This window comes from Cetorhinus maximus, chromosome 5 (assembly GCF_964194155.1).
Source record: "Cetorhinus maximus chromosome 5, sCetMax3.hap1.1, whole genome shotgun sequence".
In the NCBI taxonomy this organism is placed as follows: Eukaryota; Metazoa; Chordata; class Chondrichthyes; order Lamniformes; family Cetorhinidae; genus Cetorhinus; species Cetorhinus maximus.
The window spans coordinates 129710836-129732871 of NC_135883.1; the positions used below are offsets into that span (position 1 = coordinate 129710836).

Here is a 22036-nt window from a genome sequence, read left to right on the forward strand (position 1 = left end):
GCAAACCACTTTTAATTATTAGATATTCAGCTCATCCATTACCCAATATCAAGCAGGCAGTCTGAAAACACAGAGATAGCGGTGAAATCAAGAGATGTGGTAGACGGGGAGAGCTGATGTCATGCTTGGAAAAGCCATTGCTGGATGTGTTGAAAGAATAGAACCATGCAAGGGCAATTCTACTGAGGTGGGCTATGGAAGACAATGATGTTTTAGAAAGAAGTCCTGACAAAGCCCCAAAGTCATAAAATATTTTATTGGTGATTCTGACCAGGGCGGTCTCAATGCTGTGAGCAGAGTGGAAGATATTTGATCAGAGAATCGTGGAAGAGGGGAGCGCGCAGCTGGGAATAATTTCTGAAAAGGAGGGGAGCTAAAAAAACTGGGGGATAGGCAATATTCTCTCGAGGAGGTAGCTTTATTGTACATGAAGTTTAGATATACTGATATAAGAAGCGGGGAGGGAGTCATGCTGCGAAACAGGGCCCTGGGAGAAGGGACAGAGATGGCGTCTCTGAACAGGAACATAGGACATAGGAACATCAGTAGGTCATTCAACCCTTCATGCCTGATCTGCCATTTGATAAGATAATGGCTGATCTGGTTGTGGTCTCAATTACACTTTCCTGTCTGTCCCCTATAATCCTTGTCCCCTATAACCCTTGACTCTGTTGTCTACCAAAAATCTGTCTAACTCTGCCTTGAATAAATTCAATGACCCGGCTTCCACTGCTCTCTGGGGAAGATATTTCCACATACTAATGACCCACTGAGAGAAAAAAATTCTCATCTCTGTCTTAAAAAGGAGACCTCATATTCTTAAACTATTTCCCTTAGTTCTAGTCTCCCCCACAAGATGAAAAATCATCCTGCTATCCAACCTATCAATTCTCCTCAGGATCATATCTGTTTCGATAAGGTAACCTCTCATTCTTCTAAACTCCAATGGGTATAGGTCCAACCTGTTCAACCTTTCTTCATAAGATAAGCCCCTCATCCGAGGAATTAGTGGAGTGAACCTTCTCTGAATTGCTTCTAACTTGATTGTGTCCTTTTTCAAATAAGGAAACCAAAACTGTACACAGTATTCCAGATGTGGTCTCACCAATGACCTGTACAGCTGCAGTAAAACTTCCCTACTTTTATTATTCCATTCCTCTTGCAATAAACACCAACATTTAATTTGCTTTCCTAATTACTTGCTGTACCTGCATACTAACTTTTTGTGATTCATGTGCCAGGACACCCAAGTCCCTCTGCACCACAGAGTTCTGCAATCTCTGTACTGCTTTTCTACTCTTCCTGTTAAAGTGGACAAGTCCACATTACATGCCATCTGCTAAATCTTTGCCCACTCACTTAACCTGTCTATATCACTTTGTAGACTCCTTCCTCTTGACAACTTACTTTCCTACCTATCTTGGTGTCATCGGCAAATTTAGCTACCGTACGCTCAGGATGTATTTGCAAAGGAGAGTACCCTCCAAGCTAGTGTCAGCCCAGATGCTGTATTGAGGAAAATAATGTAATCTGGAGTCAGTAGCACCTTGCTAAAGCTACCTGATTTAGAGCATATTACCCATTCACCTTGCTCCTCTGGATTTTCTTAGTCTGTTCTATATCAGGTTTTAGCAGCATTTTATTTTATTTTAGCTTTAAAAACACATAACAGAGATTTTTCTAGTATAATGCAAGAGAAAATATATAGGCTCTGTCTTAATGTGCAGGAAACTATCTAGCTACCAGGGAAATATGAAAAAAGCAAAGTGCAAACGCACATAATTATAGCCCTGCAATTTTACCATTTGCAACATCATTATATGAATCTTTAGTGGGTTTATGTAATTCTCCAGTCTGCCATTTTAAAGCCATTAACCCATTTATTTTATATTTCCTAACATGGGATAAAATGAAAACATTAGTCCAGATGTGCTTCAAAGCCATTCATAAATCAAAGCTTTGTATGGGTTTTACGATCTAGAAACATCAATCATAACTTACATCCAGCAATATTGATATTTTATCAAGAGTCAAAAAAAAACTCTGCACTACTCACTCTTTCCCCATCAGATACCCTGAAAAATTTATGACAATGTGTAACTTAAGGTAAGTTCCTACATTTGACTGTACAGCTTTCAACATTGTGGTATTGACACTATATCATATGTATATTTTCTGTTACAATTTCCACAAAATACCTCAGGAGTTGTCAATGACAATGAGCAGTGAAGAGTTCTGAAATCACCGTTGACAATATTGGCAGATGAATATTAAAACTGATACCGGCCACGGCCTAGGCCACAATTAGAATACCGTGCCCAAAACTGGTCACCTTAATTTAGGAAGGATGTCAAAGCTATGGAAAGGGTGCATCAAAGATGACACATGGGTGAGAGACTTTAGTTATGGAGACAGACAAGAGAAAATAAGGTGAATATAGGTATTAAAAATTTCAATGGCAAAAAGAAATCATGAAAAATGATTTCCACTGGTTACTGAATCAGGAACTTAAGGGCATAAATTTAAGATCAGCAAAAGTACAAAAGGAAGGACTAGGATTTTTTATGCACAGGGCTACTAGACACAGCAGTGGATTCACAATCCATAGCAACTATGAAAAGTTGTGGGAATAATTATTTGTAAAAAACAATGTTTTAAAAGACATGGGGAAAGAACAAAATATTAGTCCAAATTGGATAGCTTGTCCAGAGGTCAGGAACATAAGTGATGGGTCAAACTGTCTTCTGCCGTGTATAAATTTAAAAGAAATGCTTTCATGAGATTTGGGAGTCGCTGGCTAGGCCAGCATTTATTGCCCATCCTAAATACCCTTGAAAATTTGGTGGTGAGCTGCCTTCTTCAACCGCTGTAGGTACACCCACAGTCCTGCCAGGGAGAGAGTTCCAGGACCCAGTGACAGTGAAGGAACAGTGATATATTTCCAAGTCAGGATGGTGAGTGGCTTAGAGGGGAACTTCCAGTCGGTGGTGTTCCCATCTATCTGCTGCCCTTATCCTAGATGGTAGCGGTCATGGGTTTGGAAGGTGCTGTCTAAGGAGCCTTGGTTAATTCCTGCAGTGCATCTTGCAGATGGTACACACTGCTGCTACTGTGTGTCAATGGTAGAGAGAGCAAATGTTTCTGGATTGGGTGTCAATCAAGCGGGCTGCTTTGTCCTGGATAAGTGAAGAGTATTCCATCACACTCCTGATCTGTGCCTTGTAGATACTGAACAGGCTTTAGGAAGTCAGGAGGTGAGTTACTTGCTACAGGGTTCCTAACCTCTGATTTGCTCTTGTAGACAGTAATTATATGGCTAGTCCAGTTCAATTTCTGGTCAATGATAACTCCCAGGATGTTAATAGTGAGGGATTCAGTGATGGTAATGCCATTGAATGGGCAATGGTTAGATTCTCTCTTGTTGGAGATGGTCATTGCCTGGCACTTGTGTGCCACGAATGTTACTTGCCACTTGTCAGCCCAAGCCTGGATATTGTCCAGGTCTCACTGGACTGCTTCTATAAGTTAATGAATAATATAATAGCATAGTTTAATGATTAGTATAACATTTTTTGTGTTCACTATTTGAACAGTGTAACTAAGCCATTTAGACAATACAGATTAACACCTTTGTTAACACACAAGTCTAAGGAACGCCAATTATTCTGTTCATTTGTTCATTTACTAACATCATTAACAATAATTTTTCAGCTAAGATCTTTAAGTATTACAGATGTGAAATACTGAAAGTACAGGCATAGGTATAGCAGGTCACTTAAGCCACAAAACAGCCAAGTCTTAGTACCAGTTCAGTCACAAACAAAGCACGTATACACTTACCTTAGGGAAATCTCTTTTGATTGTTTCTCAAACCCATCTGGAACGCTTGTACCTGTGAAAAACATTTAAGATTACAGCAATATATGGTCCAGATAAAGAGAGAGATTGCGATGCCTGTCGATTCCAATGGGTAATTCCAGAAATTCCTCTGACCCCATTTTCCTGTTACTAGTACAGATCACTTCATGAGTAGATGATTGGCTGCTGGATGTGCTTCTGCAAAGGTCAACTAATGTACCTTTGTGGGGTAACTCCAACCATTACCCACAAAAGAGAGGGAGATTCATTTGCAGTTATGCAAAGTAGCTAGGGGCCTTAAGTGGCTTAGTTAAAGACAGAGAAACCCTCATCGTAAACACTAAAACTGCCCTGAGACCTATTTGTGCCTGTACTGTCACCACAGTTGCCAACCTATGGGACAAACCTGTCAAACAGCGCAATCATTGTCAATGGGCCCAGAGATAAAGCTACCCTGGGTGACACCAAAATTCTGAGGATTTTTAAAAATTTATTCACAGGGCCTGGACATCACAGGCAAGAACAATATTTATTTCCCATCCCCAACTGCCCTTGAAAAACTGGTCATGAACCACTGTCTTGAACTGCTGCAGTCCATGTGGTGAAGGCTGTAGCAGTTTTGATCCAACTCAGTGGCATGCTGGCCATTTAAGAGTCCACCACATTACAGTGGGATTGAGCAGCGGGGAGTGTGTATGGGAGAAGAGATAGTGGGCCGGTGCGGGCAGGGGGAGAAGGAGATGATAGCCAAGGTGGTGGGAAGAGATGATGGTTGGGGGTGTGAAACGGCTTACTGGGTAGCTTGTTGGATCTCGAGAACTTTTCCTACCTTATGGATCGAGCTCTTGCCTGCTTTTACTTGCCAGGCTCCTTGATGCCTGGGAACCCCATGCATCCCTACCCCTAGCAAGGGTTAAAAGCAGAAATACTGCTAAAATGAAATCACACTGCCTCCTTAAAAGGTTTCGGCCACCCACCTTTCCCTGCAAGCTGATTGATCGGCCAAGCTTCGTCCTGCATCCGTTAAAGCTGGAAGTGGGCAAGTTGAGTCCCTGTTTCAGATGTTTTTAATTTATTAACCTCTCACCATTACCAAACTCATCCACTTATTGGGACTAAAATTATCCCCCAATATTTCAGGACAATAGCCTTTCACCAGAACTGGTGGAAGCTCTGCAAGTTCTGATGAAAGGCCATCATCCTGAAGCATTGGGGGGAATTTTCTCCCCAACAGGTGGGCTGAGCAGAAGCGGCAGCGGGAGCGGGCAAGGTCGATTAAGGCCCGCCCAGCGTGAAGTGCACCCGGGAGCGCTGAATGCTCCCTGTGCAGGCAGGGGGTGTAGGCCGAGTCGGCGCATGCGCGCGAGAAAGCGCAGAAATCTCTGAGGCACAGAGCTGCCTCAGGGAGATAAGTTTGATTATTATTGTTTGAAATAAAGAAAAAAAATTATTCAGACATGTCCCCTCATGTGACAGTGTCACATGAGCTGGGACATGTCAATCAATTTTAGCAAAAATTTTAATTTGATTTATAAAACCTTCATGAAACCTCATCCTGCCCGTGGATGAGGTTTCATGATAAATGTGAAGGCCACCTGGGCTCTTCGCCTGCCCGCCAACCTTAAGGTATGTTAATTCTTTAATTGCTATTTAAATGGCTTTAATAGGCCTTTGACAGTACGGCAGGCGTGCAGCCGACTCCGGTGTGCGTCCGCCAAACTGAAGATCTGAATGACACACAGTGACGTCGGGACGCACTCCTGACATCACCATGCGTCATTTTACGCGTCGGCAAGTGGGGCCCGCCCACACACGCCGACCAGAAGATTCAGGCCATTAACTGACTTTCTGTTTCCATAGATGCTGGCTGAGTGCTTCCGGCATTTTCTGTTTTATTTCAGATTTCCAGCAACCACAGTATTTTACTTTGGCCCTACCATACATGGTAGTTTTAGAATTTTTTTGTTGAGGTGCTGAGGGCAGAAAAACCTATTTATTACTGATAATGGGGAAAAAAAGCACCATGTTACAGCCCCGCTGTACAAGGCCTTATATGCAGAAGGTGAAAATCATTAACTATGTAAGGCAGGAATTTTACAGCTGTTCTTCACTTATGGGTTGATTAGAATATCATATTCCCATAAGCCAGCCATATACTGATGATCTCAAGATGTCCCAGTTCCAAAGCAGTTTGCAGCCAGGTCAAGACACTGCGAGAATTCTCCTGCATTTTTTTTCACATATACACACACACACACATCAGTTTAGAAAAAAACTCCTTGGGCAAAATTTTCTGCCTGTCGGGTGGGCAGGCCCGACTCAATCCCTGGCGGGCGGGGAGCCAATCCCCGCCAGCGAAGCGGGCAGCACCGCCATTTTATGTGGGCGGGCCAATTAAGGCACGCCCAGCATGACGTCCGTCGGGAAGCGCTAGGCGCTTCCTGTGCAGGCGGGGGGAGGGGATTCCCTAAAAGCAAGAGTGTGCTCTTTCGCGCATGCGCACATCTCCCTGAGGCTAAGTGCTGCCTCAGGGAGAGCGCTTCCACTTTGAACAATATTAAAAATAGAAAAAGAAAAATTCCCTAACATGTCCCCCTCATGTGACAATGTCACATGAGATGGGACATGTTCATAATTTACAGATTAACTTTATTGAAATTTTTAACACCCTGCAGGAAATCTCATCCTGCCTGTGGATGAGGTTTCATGTTTTTTCTAGTTCCCGCCGGGGCTCCTGGCCGACCCGCCAACATTAACGTTGGTCGGGCAGGTCCTTTAATTGTTTAAATATATCCTGTCAATGGCCTCAAGTGACCAAGCAGGTCGGCGGGCCTGCAGCTGATTTTGCTGTGCCTCCGCCTTCCTGAAAATTTAAATGGGGCGGGGTGACGTCGGGGGTTCCGCCCGACATCATCCCGCGTCATTTTACACGTCGGCGAGTGGGCCCTGTCCCCTGCTCGCCGACGGCAAAATTCTGCCCCATATATATTTTATCTGAATAAAGCTTTTGAAATTTGACCTCTCATTCCTTTTCAAACAATTTTGGAAAACTATTAAGTAGAATCTGAAAGTGAGAAAGAAGAATTCCATTGATGTATTCTGGGAAACTGCACTAAACACACAGGCCCGAAATTCACGCTTGGCATGTGCCCAAAGTCAGCAGGCACGGAAGCAGATGTAGAATCTGCTCCCGGTCGAGATCATGTTCTCAACGCGATTTCACACTGGTTGGCCAATTAAGGCCTGCCCAGCATGAAACACGTCTCCCACCCACCCTGACCGTGCGGGTAGGTGTAGGAATGAGTCGAGCACCAGGTCCAATGGCATCCCCCAAGACTTTGGTAACTTCAATTAAACTTCCAGTGGAAAAACAGATAGGTTCTGCAACATGGAAAGAAATTTGGTGTTAATTCTGCGGCTTTTCGGATATGAACTGATCCAGACTAAAATCTTCACTGAGTCAGTGTATTTGTATTTTGTAGCTCTCAAATATGCCTTGAAAATCTACAGGTCCTGCCCAGGATCCGTCATTGATCCAACTAAACTTTGTGGCAGCAAGCTATGGGCGGGCCGAGGGGTGAAACAGTTGAGGCGGGGGTTCCCTTCATCTACATACATCAGTGAAGAATGAAAAAATAATGAATAAGCATTTCTCCAGCACCTTTCATTACTCAAGGACGTCCCAGAGTGCCTCAGTACTTTTTGAACTGCGGTCAGCATTATAATATGGAAAATGTGCCAGACAGCCAATTTGTGCACAGCAAGCTCCCATAGACAGCAATAGTGGATCTTTTACATCCATCTGAGAGGGCAGACGAGGTGTCAGATTAACATCTCACCTGAACACTGGCACCACAGAACTCTCTCAGGACTGTGCTGGGGCTGTAAGCTCACATGCTCAATGCTCTGGAGTGGGACTTGAACCCATAACCTACTGAACTCCAGACAGCAGAATGCTCCAATGCGGTAGACATTCATGCGATCATAGGCGCATCTGGTCTACCTGCTATTGCAGCAGCTCTGGACTGTCCGCCTAAGGTGGCGCATCTAGGGTTAGCATCCATGGTGGGAGCGACTGAGGGAGGGGGTGCTGGGGGCTACAAACAAGTGTGGTTGTTACCTTTTGTAGGGGAATCTTTTTTCAAAACCTGTTTTTAATTATGCAGGGATCTGGCCATATTCTACATCCACTGCTGGGTCAGTTGGGACACCTCCGATCTGTAGTATCTGTATGCAGAGTTATAATGAAGGTCGGTATCACGGGGAGTCTGATGTTCAGAGAGCCCCTACCCTCAGCTCAACAACCCCTCCCCCATATAATTGCAGCGGCAATATGCCAAATGGTCATGGAGTTTCAAGGCCAATACTTTCTGTAAACGTCATTGTTCCCCATGGTTTGTACAGACTGATATACTTTGTTAGAACTTTGGCACAGATTTGTGGGTGAACCAGCTTAGAAAGCTAGCGCAATCAAAAGGAAATCAGGCAAAACTCAGAAATATGACAGAGGCAAAAATCACAAATAAAATAAAAGTGCTTGTGCGCTTTATCCTGCCCTCGGATGACAAATTGATAAAAACGTAATACCTGCCTAGGGTCTTAAAGAGGTGGCTAATGAGGTAGTTGATGCGCTAGCGTTAATTTTCCAAGGTTCGCTAGATTCTGGTGTTAATTTTCCAAGATTTGCTAGATTCTGGAAATGTTCCATCAGATTGGAAAGTAGTAAATATGACCCCTCTATTCAAGAAGGGAGGGAGGCATAAAACAGGAAACTATAGGCCAGTTAGCTTGACATTTATCACGGGGAAGTTATTAGAATCGATCATTAAGGAGGTTATAGCTGGACACTTAGAAGAGCTCAAGGCAATCAGGAAGAATCAGCATGGTTTTGTGAAAAGAAAATCACGGGGAGAATCTTTGGCTTGGCGAGTGGGGGCAGGGCCCGCTTGCCGAGGCATAAAACAATGTGGGGTGACGTCAGGTATGCGTTCCGACGTCATCGCGCGTCATTTAGATTTTCAGTTCGGCGGGTGCACGCAAAAGGCCTATTAAGGCCATTTAACTAACAATTAAAATAAATAACGGAACTGCTCGTCCAACCTTAAGGTCGGTCAGGCAGGCGAAGAGCCCAGGCGGCCTTCACATTTTTCATGGAACCTCATCCACCGTCGAGATGAGGTTTCATGAATGATTTTAAATTTTCTCAAAAATTTTTATTGAAATTAATGCACATGGCCCAGCTCATGTGACAGTTTCACAAGAGGGGACATGTCATAAAAATTTTTTGTCACTTTATTGAACTGTTAAAACTTAAAACTCATCTCCCTGAGGCAGCTCTGTGCCTCAGGGAGATTTCTGCACTCTTTCGCGCGCATGCATGAAAGAGCGCACTCCCGACTCAGGGAACCCGCCCCCCCCCCACCATCGCGCCCGCACAGCGCTTCTGGGTGCACATCACGCAGGGCCTTAATTGGCCCGCCCACGTAAAACGGCGGTGCAGACCCGATCGGGGGGGCGCCAGTTGGGTCCGTAGCTGCCCCTGCACCCGGAAAACCCCCCCACAAAAGGGGGAAAAATTCTACCCCATGTTTAACCAATTTATTGGACTTTTTTGAAGGAGTAACATGGATAAAGGGGAGCCTGTAGACGTACTATACTTGGATTTCCAGAATGCATTTGATAAGGTGCCACATCAAAGATCATTACAGAAAATAAAAGCGTATGGTGTAGGGGGTAACATATTAGCGTGGATAGAAGATTGGCTGGCTGGTAGAAAGCAGAGAGTATGCATAAATGGGTCTTTTTCTGATTGAGCGGGGTGTCTCATTGAGGAAAGGCTGGACAGACTGGGCTTGTTTCCACTGGAGTTTAGAGGAGTGAGGGGTGATTTGAATGAAGTTATACAAGATCCTGAACGGCCTTGACAAGGTGGACGTCAAAAGGACGTTTTCTCTTGTGGGCGAGTCCAGAACTAGGTGGCACTGTTTTAAAATTAGGGGTCACCCTTTTAGGATAGAGATGAGGAGAAATGTTTTCTCTCAGAGGGTTGTGCGACTTTGGAACTCTCTGCCTTAGAAGGTGGAGGAAGCAGAGTCATTGAATATTTTTAAGGCAGAAGTAGATAGATCCTTGTTAGGCAAGGGAATCAAAAGTTATCGGGGTTAGATGGGAATGTGGAAGTCAAAACACAAACAGATCAGCCATGATCCAATGGCAGACCAGGCTCGAGGGGCCGAATGGTCTACTCCTGTTCCTATTTCTTATGTTCTTATGGGATGCACGCCCGACATCATCTTGCACAATTTTACGTGCGTTTGGGTCGGGCGTGTGCCTGGCAGAACGCTATGAAATTCTGGCCATGAAGAGTGCAGAACCTGACTTCAGTTATTACAATTGATGATTCGGGAAACAACATCAAGTCCAAAAACAGGATTTTAAAAAACTGATGAATTGATGATTATTGTGTCAGGCTCCAGGTTTTTTTCCACATACCATTTAGTGATGTCTGCTTTGGCACTTCAAAACCTGACTGCTTCTCAAAAACTGTGGAAGAAAAGAAAAAGAAAATAAATCATAGCTTCAGAAGCAATGGAACAACAAACAGAAAAGGTGTATAATACATTACTGCTCTAAGACACAAATTATTATTAATTCTGGAAACAGTATCTGTAAAGTATAATATAAAAACAGCAGTGTTCATCATGTCAATGTATAAAAGAAAGAATTTCCCAGAATTATAATTTTCCCTTGAATTGGCCTAGGGTTTTTCCTTTATAGAGTCATAAAATCATAGAGGTCTACAGCACAGAAGAAGGCCCTTCGGCCCATCGAGTCTGCGCCAGTCAAACAAGTACCTAACTATGCTAATCCCATTTTCCAGCACTAGGCCCATAGCCTTGTATGCCATGGCATAGCAAGTGCACATCCAAATACTTCTTAAATGTTATGAGGGTTTCTGCCTCTACCACCCTTTCAGGCAATGAGTTCCAGATTCCCACCACCCCCTGGGTGAAAACATTCTTCCTCACATTCCCTCTAAACCTCCAGCCCCTTACCTTAAATCTATGCCCCCTGGTTATTGATCCCTCCACCAAGGGAAAAACTTCCTTCCTGTCCACCCCTATCTATGCCCTTCATAATTTTATACACCTCAATCATGTTCCCCCTCAATCTCCTCTGCTCCAAGGAAAATAACTCCAGTCCATCCAATCTCTCCCCATAACTAAACTCTCCAGCCCAGGCAACATCCTAGTAAATCTCCTCTGCACTCTCTCTAGTGCAATCACATCCTTCCTATAATGCGGATTCCAGAACTGCACACAATGTGGCCTAACCAGCATTTCATATAGTTCCAGCATAACCTCCCTGCTCTTATATTCTATGCCTCGGCTAATAAGGCAAGTATCCCACTTAACCACCTCATCTACCTGTCCTGCTACCTTAACGGACCGGTGGACATGGACACCAAGGTCCCTCTGATCCTCGGTCCTTCCCAGGGTCCTATCATTCATCGTGCATTCCTGTGCCTTGTTTGTCTTGCACAAGTGCATCACCTCACACTTATCCGGAGTAAATTCCATTTGTCACTGATCAGTCCATCTATATCCTCCTGTAATCTAAGGCTATCCTCCTCACTATTTACCACTCCACCAATTTTTGTGTCATCCGCGAACTTACTGATCAACCCTCCTACATTCAAGTCTAAATAGTTTATATATACCACAAACAACAAAGGACCCAACACCGATCCCTGTGGAACCCCACTGGACACAGGCATCCAGTCACAAAAACACCTCTCGACCATCACCCTCTGCTTCCTGCCATTCAGCCAATTTTGGACCCAATTTGTCAAATTGCCTAGGATCCCATGGGCTCTTACCTTCATTATCAGTCTCCCATGCGGGACCTTATCAAAAGCCTTGCTGAAGTTCAAGTAGACTACATCAAATGCATTGCCCTCATCTACACACCTGGTCACCTCTTCCAAAAATGCAATCAAATTGGTTAGTCATGACCTCCCCTTAACAATTTTATGTGCTTTTTTTGTTGCTCCCAGGAGATTACATGGCTGCAGGTGGGTGGGAGTGCTGCTGACCATACTGTCTAGTTGCACCATGACTGAGTGAGCACACTCGGTGGACCCGCTGGTCTTGTTCTATCCCCTGTAGCTGTAGGTTTGTCAGGTGACTGAAATAGCACAATAAACATAGTGCAGCACAAAATGCTGCTGCAATATGAAATAATGAAGTTTGTATTAAAGGTCTATTGTAAAAGTTAAAAGTCAGAAAACTCCATTTGCTGGCCACCGACTCAATCCCTCTCCCTAGGCTCTGCCTGATGCAAACCAGACCATTAGCAGCTTTGGCCTCCTCTTAGACTCCGAGTTGCACTTCCAACCCCATGAACACACCATTGTCAAGACCACCTTTTTCCACCTCCATAATATTGCCTGCCTTTCCCTCTGTCTTAACTCATCTGTCATTCATTCAAACTTATTTTACTTCTAGTCTCGACTATCCTAACGCTCTCCCAGCCGATTTCCCATCTAGTATTGCTGTAATTTAATACTTGGTTATCCATAGGCTAACCGGCAGCAAGTCCCATTTACCTATCTTTAGCCCTACAATGCTCCGAGATATCTGCTCTCCTACTGGATCTCCTGCACGTTCCGGGAGCAGAGACAGACAGACCTGTGAGGGACACCTCTACTTGGGCAGTGGGCCGAGTTTGAAAAAAATCCAGCACTGACATCACAGGAAAACTGTAAGTTCATTGGTTGTTGAGATGTTGCTGTTAGGGGATGTGTTTAAATAGCTTAAAACTAGAAAAACTTATCATTTATAAAGAAGTAGCTACTTGGATTTTAGTAAGGAACACTAGGAATAGGAAAGTGAAGTTAAATCAAATCAAAGTGAAATAAAGTAAATCAAAGTAAGATAAAGTTAGCGTAAGTGTAATAAAGTTAAGTTACGAGTGATTTATTCTACTTACTCTAAGTGTAAGTTTTTAGAGTTACGGGATAGCAGGTCAGCTCGGTCAAGTGGGGTGTACATCCTGCGGTATGTGTGAAGTAGTGGACACACCTTGTGTCCCTGACAAACATGTGTAGGAAGTGTCACCGGCTGCACAAGCTTGAGCTCCAGGTTTCAGAACTTGAGCGGCGGCTGGAGTCACCGTTGTGCATCTGCGAGGCAGAGGACTACATGGATAGCACGTTTAGGGGGTTGGTCACCCCACAGGTCAGAAGTGTACAGCCAGAGAGGGAATGGTTGACCGCCAATGGGTGATAACAAGCTGTCTAAGAGAACCAGGCAGGTAGTGCAGGAGTCTATTGAGTCTATCCTGCTTGCTAATCGGTTTTTCATTTTGGATGCTGATGAAGACGATGGTTCCTCAGGGGAGTGCAGCAGAGTCAAGCCTATGGCACCACGGGCAGCTCAGCTATACAGGGTGGGAGAAAGAAAAACGGAAGGGTAATAATGATAGGGGATTCCATAGTCAGGGGATCAGACAGGCATTACTGTGGCAGTAAATGTGACTCCAGGATGGTGTGTTGCCTCCCTGGTGCCAGGGTCAAGGATGTCATGGAGCGGCTGCAGGACATCCTTCGGGGGCAGGTGGATCAGCCAGTAATCGTGGTCCACATTGGTACCAACAACATAGGTAGGAAGAGGGATGAGGTCATGAAAGCAGATTTTAGAGAGTTAGGAAAGAAATTAAAAAGCAGGACTTCAAGAGCTGTAATCTCAGGGTTATTCCCAATGCCACGTGCTAGTGAGCATAGGAATAGGAGGAATGATCGATTAAATAAGTGGCTGGGGAACTGGTGTAGGAGGGAGGGCATCAGATTTCTGAGGCATTGGGACCGATTCTGGGGCAGGTGGGACGTGTACAAGCTGGACGGGTTACACCTTAACAGGACTGGGACTGATATACTCACAGGGAGATTTGCTAGTGCTGTTGGGGTGGTTTTAAGCTAGCTTGTCCAGGGTGGGGAGTGCGGGGGGAGGTGGTGGGAACCGGAGAGGTGGCCCAAATTGAAAGAAAGTAAAGTTGGTAACAGGAAGTAGTAGTGAGACTAGAAGGCAGGAGAAACAAAGCAGAGCATTGAGTATGCTACAAATGCAGAATGATGTCAAAGAGACCAAGTTAAGGGCATTCTACCTGAATGCGTGCAGCATTCACAATAAGGTAAAGGATCTAACGCCACAAATAGAGGTAAATGGGTATGATATAACTGCCATTACAGAAACATGGCTGCATGGTGGCCAAGACTAGGAGCTGAATATTCAAAGATATTCGACGTTTAGAAAGGTCAGACAAGAAGGGAAAAGAGATGGAGTTGCGCTGATAATAAGGGATGTGATCATTGTGTTAGTAAGGGAGGATCTCAGGTCAGAAACAACAATGTGTGGAATCTGTTTGGGTGGAGCTAAGAAACAGCAAAGGGCAGCAGACATTGGAGTTGTTTATAGGCCACCAAACAGTAGTGGAAACGTGGGGCGTGGTATTAATCAGGAGATGAGAGGAGCATGGAGCATGGGCAATACCATAATCATGGGTGACTTCAATCTGCATACAGACTGGGTAAGCCAAATGAGCTCTAATGCTGTGGAAGACGAGTTTCTGGAGTGTGTTAGGAATGGTTTCCTAAAGCAGTATGTTGAGGAGCCAAATAGAGGACAGGCTATTTTAGATCTAGTATTATGTAATGAAAAAGGGCTAATTTATAATTAATTAATAATCGTGTTGCAAAAGAGCCTTTAGGGATGAGTGACCACAATATGATAGAATTTTACTTTATGTTTGAAAGTGAAGTAGTGCACGCTGAAGCAAGGGTACTAAAGCTGAATAAAGGAAATTATGAAGGCATGAGGGACAAATTGGCTGAGGTGGATTGGGAAAATAATTAAAAGGTATGACTGTACATAGGCAATGGATAATCTTCAAAGAACTATTACTTGGCTTACAGCACCTATACATTCCTTCAAGGTGCAAAAACCCAAAAAGGTCAGTCAACTGTGGCTGACAAAGGAAGTTAAGGAATGTATAAGATTAAAAGAAAAGGCTTAGAAGGTTGCCAGAAGTAGTAGTAAACCTGAGGATTAGGAGGTTTTAGAATACAGCAAAGGAAGACCAAGAAACTGGTAAAGGGAGAATAGAATATGAATGCAATCTAGCAAAAAACAAAAACGGACTGTAAAAGCTTCTAAGTATGTAAAAAGGAAGCATCTGGCTTCCAATGTGGGTCCATTACGGACACAGTCACGAGAATTCATAATGGGGAATAGGGAAATGGCAGAGATGCTAAATGATTACTTTATGTCTGTTTTCACTGAGGAAGATACAGGAAATCTCCCAAATGTTTCCTCTTCATTTAAAGCTACATTGTCCCCTGATTATTTTTTTCATTTAAATTAGCTTAAAGAATAAAAATGCTCAACATTGTGATTTGCTCTTTGTAGGGAGCACAGGTGTGGCTCAGTGGGTTGTTCCTGTCTCTGTTTAGGTTCACGTCCCATGCCAGTTCTTCGGCATATAATCCAATTGGGAGATTGTAGCACTGCTGATGATGCAAGAGATCTGTAGTAATATTTATAGAGTCATAGAGGTCTACAGCACAGAAAAAGGCCCAACGAGTCTCCGTCGGTCAAACAAGTTCCTAACTAATCTAATCCCATTTTCCAGCACTAGGCCCATAGCCTTGTATGCCAGGGCATCACAAGTGCATATCCAAATACTTCTTAAATGTTATGAGGGTTTCTGCCTCTGCCTCCCTTTCAGGCAGAGAGTTCCAGATTCCCAACACCCTCTGGGTGAAAAAATTCTTCTTCACATTCCCTCTAAACCTCCTGCCCCTTACCTTAAGTCTATACCCCCTGGTTATTGATCCCTCCACCAAGGGGAAAAATTCCTTCCTGTCTACCCTATCTATGCCCCTCATATTTTATACACCTCAATCATATCCCCCCTCAATCTCCTCTGCTCCAGGGAAAATAACCTTTAGGTGAGCTATTCAATCACCAAGTAATTAGACTTTTGATAATGGTCAGAAGTATATTCCCAAATTTGACATGGTCTCTTTAATTATTACATTTTTGTTTATGCATATATAAAGTAATCAAAACCAGAGGACAGCACTTTAAGCAGAGCTCTTGATTAATGCCCTCTGTAGACCGGGATTTTCCGGCCCTGTCGCAGGCGGGACCCACCGTGGGTGAGGCGGCGCCCCAGCCAGAAGTCCATTGACTTGCGGCGGGACCAGAAGATCGCAGCGGCGGGCAAGTGCAGAAAATCCTGCTGGTAGTATATTTTGGCCAATCCAGGTAACAGATTTTTGCCAGTGAAATAGTGAAGGTAGACATTACTTAGAAAAAATAATTAAATCTCATTACTGGCAGCTTAGTTTATGATTGTGAAGTGGAACAGTTAGGTAGTTAGCACTGGAATTAAAATATATATATATATATATATATATCGCACACACTGATAACCTCAGAGCAGGCTCAGGGGCATGATGGGATACTTGACATTCTGGAACTGTTCACAGCCTGTGTAAACAATAAACGGAATTCAATCCCAGGCAGGGTGGAGGGGTTCAAGCCAGAAGTTGAGATAACATCTGCTCTTTAGTTATTGTCTCACTAAGTAGGTCAAAGAAACTCACCAGGTGGTGAATGTATCAGAATAACTAGCCATTGGCGGCTGCTTAACAAGATCTTGTAGCCATTAGTAGTTGCTAAGCAAGATCTTGTAGCTATTTGTGGCTGTTAACGAGGTTTAGTAATAACATATGGAAGTAAGAATTATAAAAGATGCTGTAAACTTTGAAATTTTGACACGTTTTCCTTTGCAGACTCCGGAGCTTCTCCCAGGTGTACTCGAATAAAGATTTTTACTTACCTGGACTTCACAGACCCCAGAGTGGCTGTTCTTCTCCACAACATTTGATAGTGTCCAGGTCAATATTTATCCTTCAATCAATATCTGCTGTGTTTCCTCTATTGCAACAGTGAGTACTTTTGAAGTGTGGTTTGATTGACTGTAAAGCATTTTGGGATGTCCAGTGTTCGGGAAAAACATTATATCACTGAGTATTTCTTTCTTTTATAATTACCAAAGTTTTAATGTAGAAAGCACACTCGCTATTGGCATGAAAACTCAGAAGTAAGTTTCCCTCCTTGCTTTGCTGCTTTGGGGCATGCACAGTAATACGAATACTAAACAGGACATATACTTCCTCCATTCCTTTTACTTCTTATGCCATGGTTTTACTTTGAGGATTGTTCAATTTCTAGTATAATGAGAAAATGAAAAGTACCTTTAGCAACAGCTTTAGGCTTCAAAGCCATTCTTCCTACAAGGCATTCCTTCAGCATGGATTCAGAGTTGACCCAGCTGTGAATCTGAAATTTGAAGAAAACTGCCACATTAACTGGTTTGCTAAGATTGGCATGTATTTGTCTACACTATATTTAGCAAATATTAAAAAAAATCCTGGAAATACACATAGAACTAAAGAGAAAGGACAGGTTACCATTTAAGGAGAAACAGAAATACCTGGAAAAACTCAGCAGGTCTGGCAGCATCGGCGGAGGAGAGCACAGTTGACATTTCGAGTCCTCATGACCCTTCAACAGAACTAAGTAAAAATAGGAAAGGGGTGAAATATAAGCTGGTTTAAGGGCGGTGGCCCGGGGGGGTGGGGGGGGGGGGGGTTGTTGGGACAAGCAGCCAGTAATAGGTGGAGATAACCAAAAGATGTCACAGACAAAAGAACAAAGAGGTGTTGAAGGTGGTGATATTATCTAAAGGAATGTGTTAATTAAGAGTGGAAGGCAAGACAGACAAGGTACAGATAGCTCTACTGGGGGTGGGGGAATACTAAAAGGTAGAGATAAACAATGGGAGGAAATACATTTAAAAATAATGGAAATAGGTGGGAAAAGAAAAATCTATATAAATTATTGGAAAAAACAAAGAGGGGGAAGAAACGGAAAGGGGGTGAGGATGGAGGAGGGAGTTGAAGATCTAAAATTGTTGAACTCAATATTCAGTCCGGAAGGCTGTAAAGTGCTTAGTCGGAAGATGAGGTGCTGTTCCTCCAGTTTGCGTTGAGCTTCACTGGAACAATGCAGCAAGCCAAGGATAGACATGTAGGCGAGAGAGCAGGGTGGAGTGTTGAAATGGCAAGCGACAGGGAGGTCTGGGTAACGCTTGCGGACAGACCAAAGGTGTTCTGCAAAGTGGTCACCCAGTCTGCGTTTGGTCTCTCCAATGGAAACCGCATTGGGAGCAACGAATGCAGTAGACTAAGTTGAGGGAAGTGCAAGTGAAAAGCTGCTTCACTTGAAAGGAGTGTTTGGGCCCTTGGACGGTGAGGAGAGAGGAAGTGAAGGGGCAGGTGTTGCATCTTCTGCGGTCGCATGGGAAGGTGTCATGGGAGGGGGTTGAGGAGTAGGAGGTGATGGAGGAGTGGACCAGGGTGTCACGGAGGGAACGATCCCTATGGAATGTCACCAGGGGGGGGTGAAGGGAAGATGTGTTTGGTGGTGGCATCATGCTGGAGTTGGCGGAAATGGCGGAGGATGATCCTTTGAATATGGAGACTGGTGGGGTGATAAGTGAGGACAAGGGGGACCCTATCGTGTTTCTGGGAGGGAGGAGAAGGCGTGAGGGCGGATGCGCGGGATATGGGCCGGGCACGGTTGAGGGCCCTGTCAACCACCATGGGTGGAAAATCTCGGTTAAGGAAGAAGGAAGACATGTCAGAGGAACTGTTTTTGAAAGTGGCATCATCAAAACAGAAGCGATGGAGGTGAAGGAACTGAGAGAATGGGATGGAGTCCTTACAGGAAGCGGGGCGTGAGGAGCTGTAGTCGAGGTAGCTGTGGGAGTCGGTAGGCTTGTAATGGATATTGATGGACAGTCTATCATCAGAAATTGACACAGAGAGGCCAAGGAAGGGATGGGAAGTGTCAGAGATGGACCATGTGAAAATGATGGAGGGGTGGAGATTGGAAGCAAAGTTAATAAATTTTTCCAGGTCCCGACGAGAGCATGAAGCAGCACCGAAGTAATCATCGATGTACCGAAGAAAGAGTTGTGGGAGGGGGCCGGAGTAGGACTGGAACAAGGAATGTTCCACATACCCCATAAAGAGACAGGCATAGCTGGGGTCCATGCGGGTACCCATAGCCACACCTTTTATTTGGAGGAAGTGAGAGGAGTTAAAGGAGAAGTTGTTCAGTGTGAGAACAAGTTCAGCCAGACGGAGGAGAGTAGTGGTGGATGGGGATTGTTCGGGCCTCTGTTCGAGGAAGAAGCGGGGAACCACTAGACCATCCCGGTGGGGGATGGAGGTGTAGAGGGATTGGACATCCATGGTGAAGAGAAGGCGGTTGGGGCCAGGGAACTGGAAATTGTTGATGTGACGTAAGGTGTCAGAGGAATCACGGATGTAGGTGGGAAGGGACTGGACAAGGGGAGAGAGAAGGGAGTCAAGATAGCGAGAAATGAGTTCTGTGGGGCAGGAACAGGCTAACACGATCGGTCTGCCGGGACAGTCCTATTTGTGGATTTTGGTTAGGAGGTAGAAGCGGGCCGTCCGAGGTTGGGCGACTATCAGGTTGGAAGCTGTGGAAGGAAGATCTCCAGAGGAGATGAGGTCAGTGACAGTCCTGGAAACAATGGCTTGATGTTCAGTGGTGGGGTCATGGTCCAGGGAGAGGTAGGAAGAAGTGTCTGCGAGTTGACGCTCAGCCTCCGCGAGGTAGAGGTCAGTGCGCCAGACAACAGCACCACCCTTGTCAACGGGTTTGATGAAAAGATCAAGAGAAGAACTGTTGGCGTGACATTAGTTGTCTCAATTTCTCTGCTACTCTCACCCATTCTAACCTGTCTCTCTCTGAACTTACTGCACTCTGTTCTCTCAGGTCCAACCCTAACATTGTCATGTGCCTTCTACTCTTAATTAGCACATTCCTTTAGATAATATCACCACCTTCAACACCTCTTTGTCTTTTGTCTGTGACATCTTTTGGTTATCTCCACCTATTACTGGCTGCTTGTCCCAACAACCTCCCCCACCACCCCCCCCACTTAAACCAGCTTATATTTCACCCCTTTCCTATTTTTACTTAGTTCTGTTGAAGGGTCATGAGGACTCGAAACGTCAGCTGTGCTCTCCTCCGCCAATGCTGCCAGACCTGCTGAGTTTTTCCAGGTATTTCTGTTTCTGTTTTTGTTTTCGATTTCCAACATCCGCAGTTTTTTGCTTTTACCATTTAAGGAAACTGACAGATAAGCTACTTAGGACATAACAAAATGAAAGGGGAGGAGGGGTTGGAAAATACATGCTAAGGTCATCTCTTATAACAGAAACAAATAATAGGTTTTATTTCCTGCAAGCAGATGTTTCCTAAAGCTAGGAATGGGATAAGTCATGGATATCTGTACTTTCAAAAAAATAAAAAGGTTTCGGAAAAAATGGAAAAAAAGATTCACAAAAATAATACCAGAACTAAGTGAATATACTTACCATTAAAGGCTGAACAGATTAGGGTTCTTTTCTGTAGAAAATGGAAATCTGAGGGGTAACCCAAGAGGTCTTTAAAAATACGAAAGGGTTTGATAAGCTAGGTTTCCACTTGTGGGGGAGACTAAAATTAGGGGTCATAAATATAGGATGGCTACCAATAAATCCAATAGGGAATTAAGAAGCAACGTCTTCGCACAGAAAGTGGAAAGAATGTGGAACTCACTATCACAAGGAATATTTGAGGAAAATAGCATAGTTGCATTTAAAGGAAAACTAGATTAGTACATAAGGGACCAAAGGATAGAAGGATATATTGATGGGGTTAAATGAAGAGAGGTGGGAGAAGGCTCATATGGAACTTAATCATCACCATGGACTCATTGGGCAGAATTTTGCATTCGGCGAGCAGGGGGCGGGGCCCGCTCGCCAACACGTAAAATGACGCGGGATGATGTTAGGGTGAACCCCCAATGTCATCCCGCCCCATTTAAATTTTCAGGAAGGCGGGGACACAGCGAAATCATCTGTGCGCCCGCCGACCCGTCAATGGCCAATTGAGGCCATTGACAGGATCATTGAAACAATTAAAGGACCTGCTCATCCAACCTTAAGGTTGGTGAGCAGGCCAGGATCCCCGGAAGGCAATAGAAAAAACATGAAACCTCATCCACCGGCGGGATGAGATTTCATGTAGGGATTTAAACAGTTTAATAAAGTTTTAATGTAATTTATGAACATGTCCCATCTCATGTGACATTATCACATGAGGGGGACATGTTAAGGATTTTTTTTTCTATTTTTAATGTTTTTAAAAGTGTCAGCGATCTCCCTGAGGCTGCACTTAGCCTCAGGGAGATGTGCGCTCTTTCGTGCACATGCGCGAAAGAGCGCACTCTCGCTTTTGTGGAATCCCCCCCCCCACCCGCACAGGAGGCGCATAGCGCTTCCCGCCGGATGTCACGCTGGGCGGGCCTTAATTGGCCCGCCCACGTAAAATAGCAGCGGGGGCCGCTTCTCCAGCGGGGATCGGCTCCCCGCCCGCCAGAGGTTTGATCGAGCCCGCCCACCTGACAGGCAGAAAATTCTGCCCATTAGACAGAGTGGGCTGTTTCAGTGCTGTAGATTGTGAATCATGTAGGCAGGTTAAATCAAATAGGGAAAGGCATTAAAACAGAAGAAGATTTGAAAGTAACTGAGTAAGGCAATAAAGCAGTGTGACAAATAAACTTCAAATGAAGAGGATGGGAGAAACAGGTACAAGGTAGAAAACGATGACTGAGGCCTGAAGCCAGTCAACTAAATCCAATAACTTCATGGTCATTTTCACTTATGCCAGCTTTTTATTACAGTTATTTTTAAAAACTGAATTCAAATTTACAAGCTGCCATGCTGGTAACTTAGCTCACATTCTACAGATTATTCGTCCAGGCCTCCTGGATGTACGCCTTGCCAGAGTGGCAGTAGAATGGATACCACCAGATGGAAGAAGAGGGGGCCATCCAAAGAAGGCCTGGCGAAGTCCATTTAAGGAGGACCTTAAAGAGCGGGACACCACCTGGGCTGGTGCAAAAGAGATTGCAATGGACCAGTGCTGGAGACTTGCTGCCCATTGTCCTGCACAGGACTCGAGGAACTAAG

The 22036-nt window shown here is 44.4% G+C and overlaps 1 protein-coding gene across 2 annotated transcripts in view; it reads right to left on the reverse strand.

The window, feature by feature from the left end:
- The window catches only part of cyb5r4 (cytochrome b5 reductase 4), a 117453-nt gene that overhangs the window by 74637 nt on the left and 20780 nt on the right, over window positions 1-22036 (reverse strand). For both annotated transcript variants that reach the window (XM_078542486.1, XM_078542485.1), the window contains exons 4-6: window positions 17180-17264; window positions 10351-10401; window positions 3841-3892 (exon numbers count right to left, since the gene is read on the reverse strand). In XM_078542486.1, the coding sequence (XP_078398612.1) occupies window positions 3841-3892; window positions 10351-10401; window positions 17180-17264 (188 nt within the window). The remainder of the gene's footprint in view (window positions 1-3840; window positions 3893-10350; window positions 10402-17179; window positions 17265-22036) is intronic.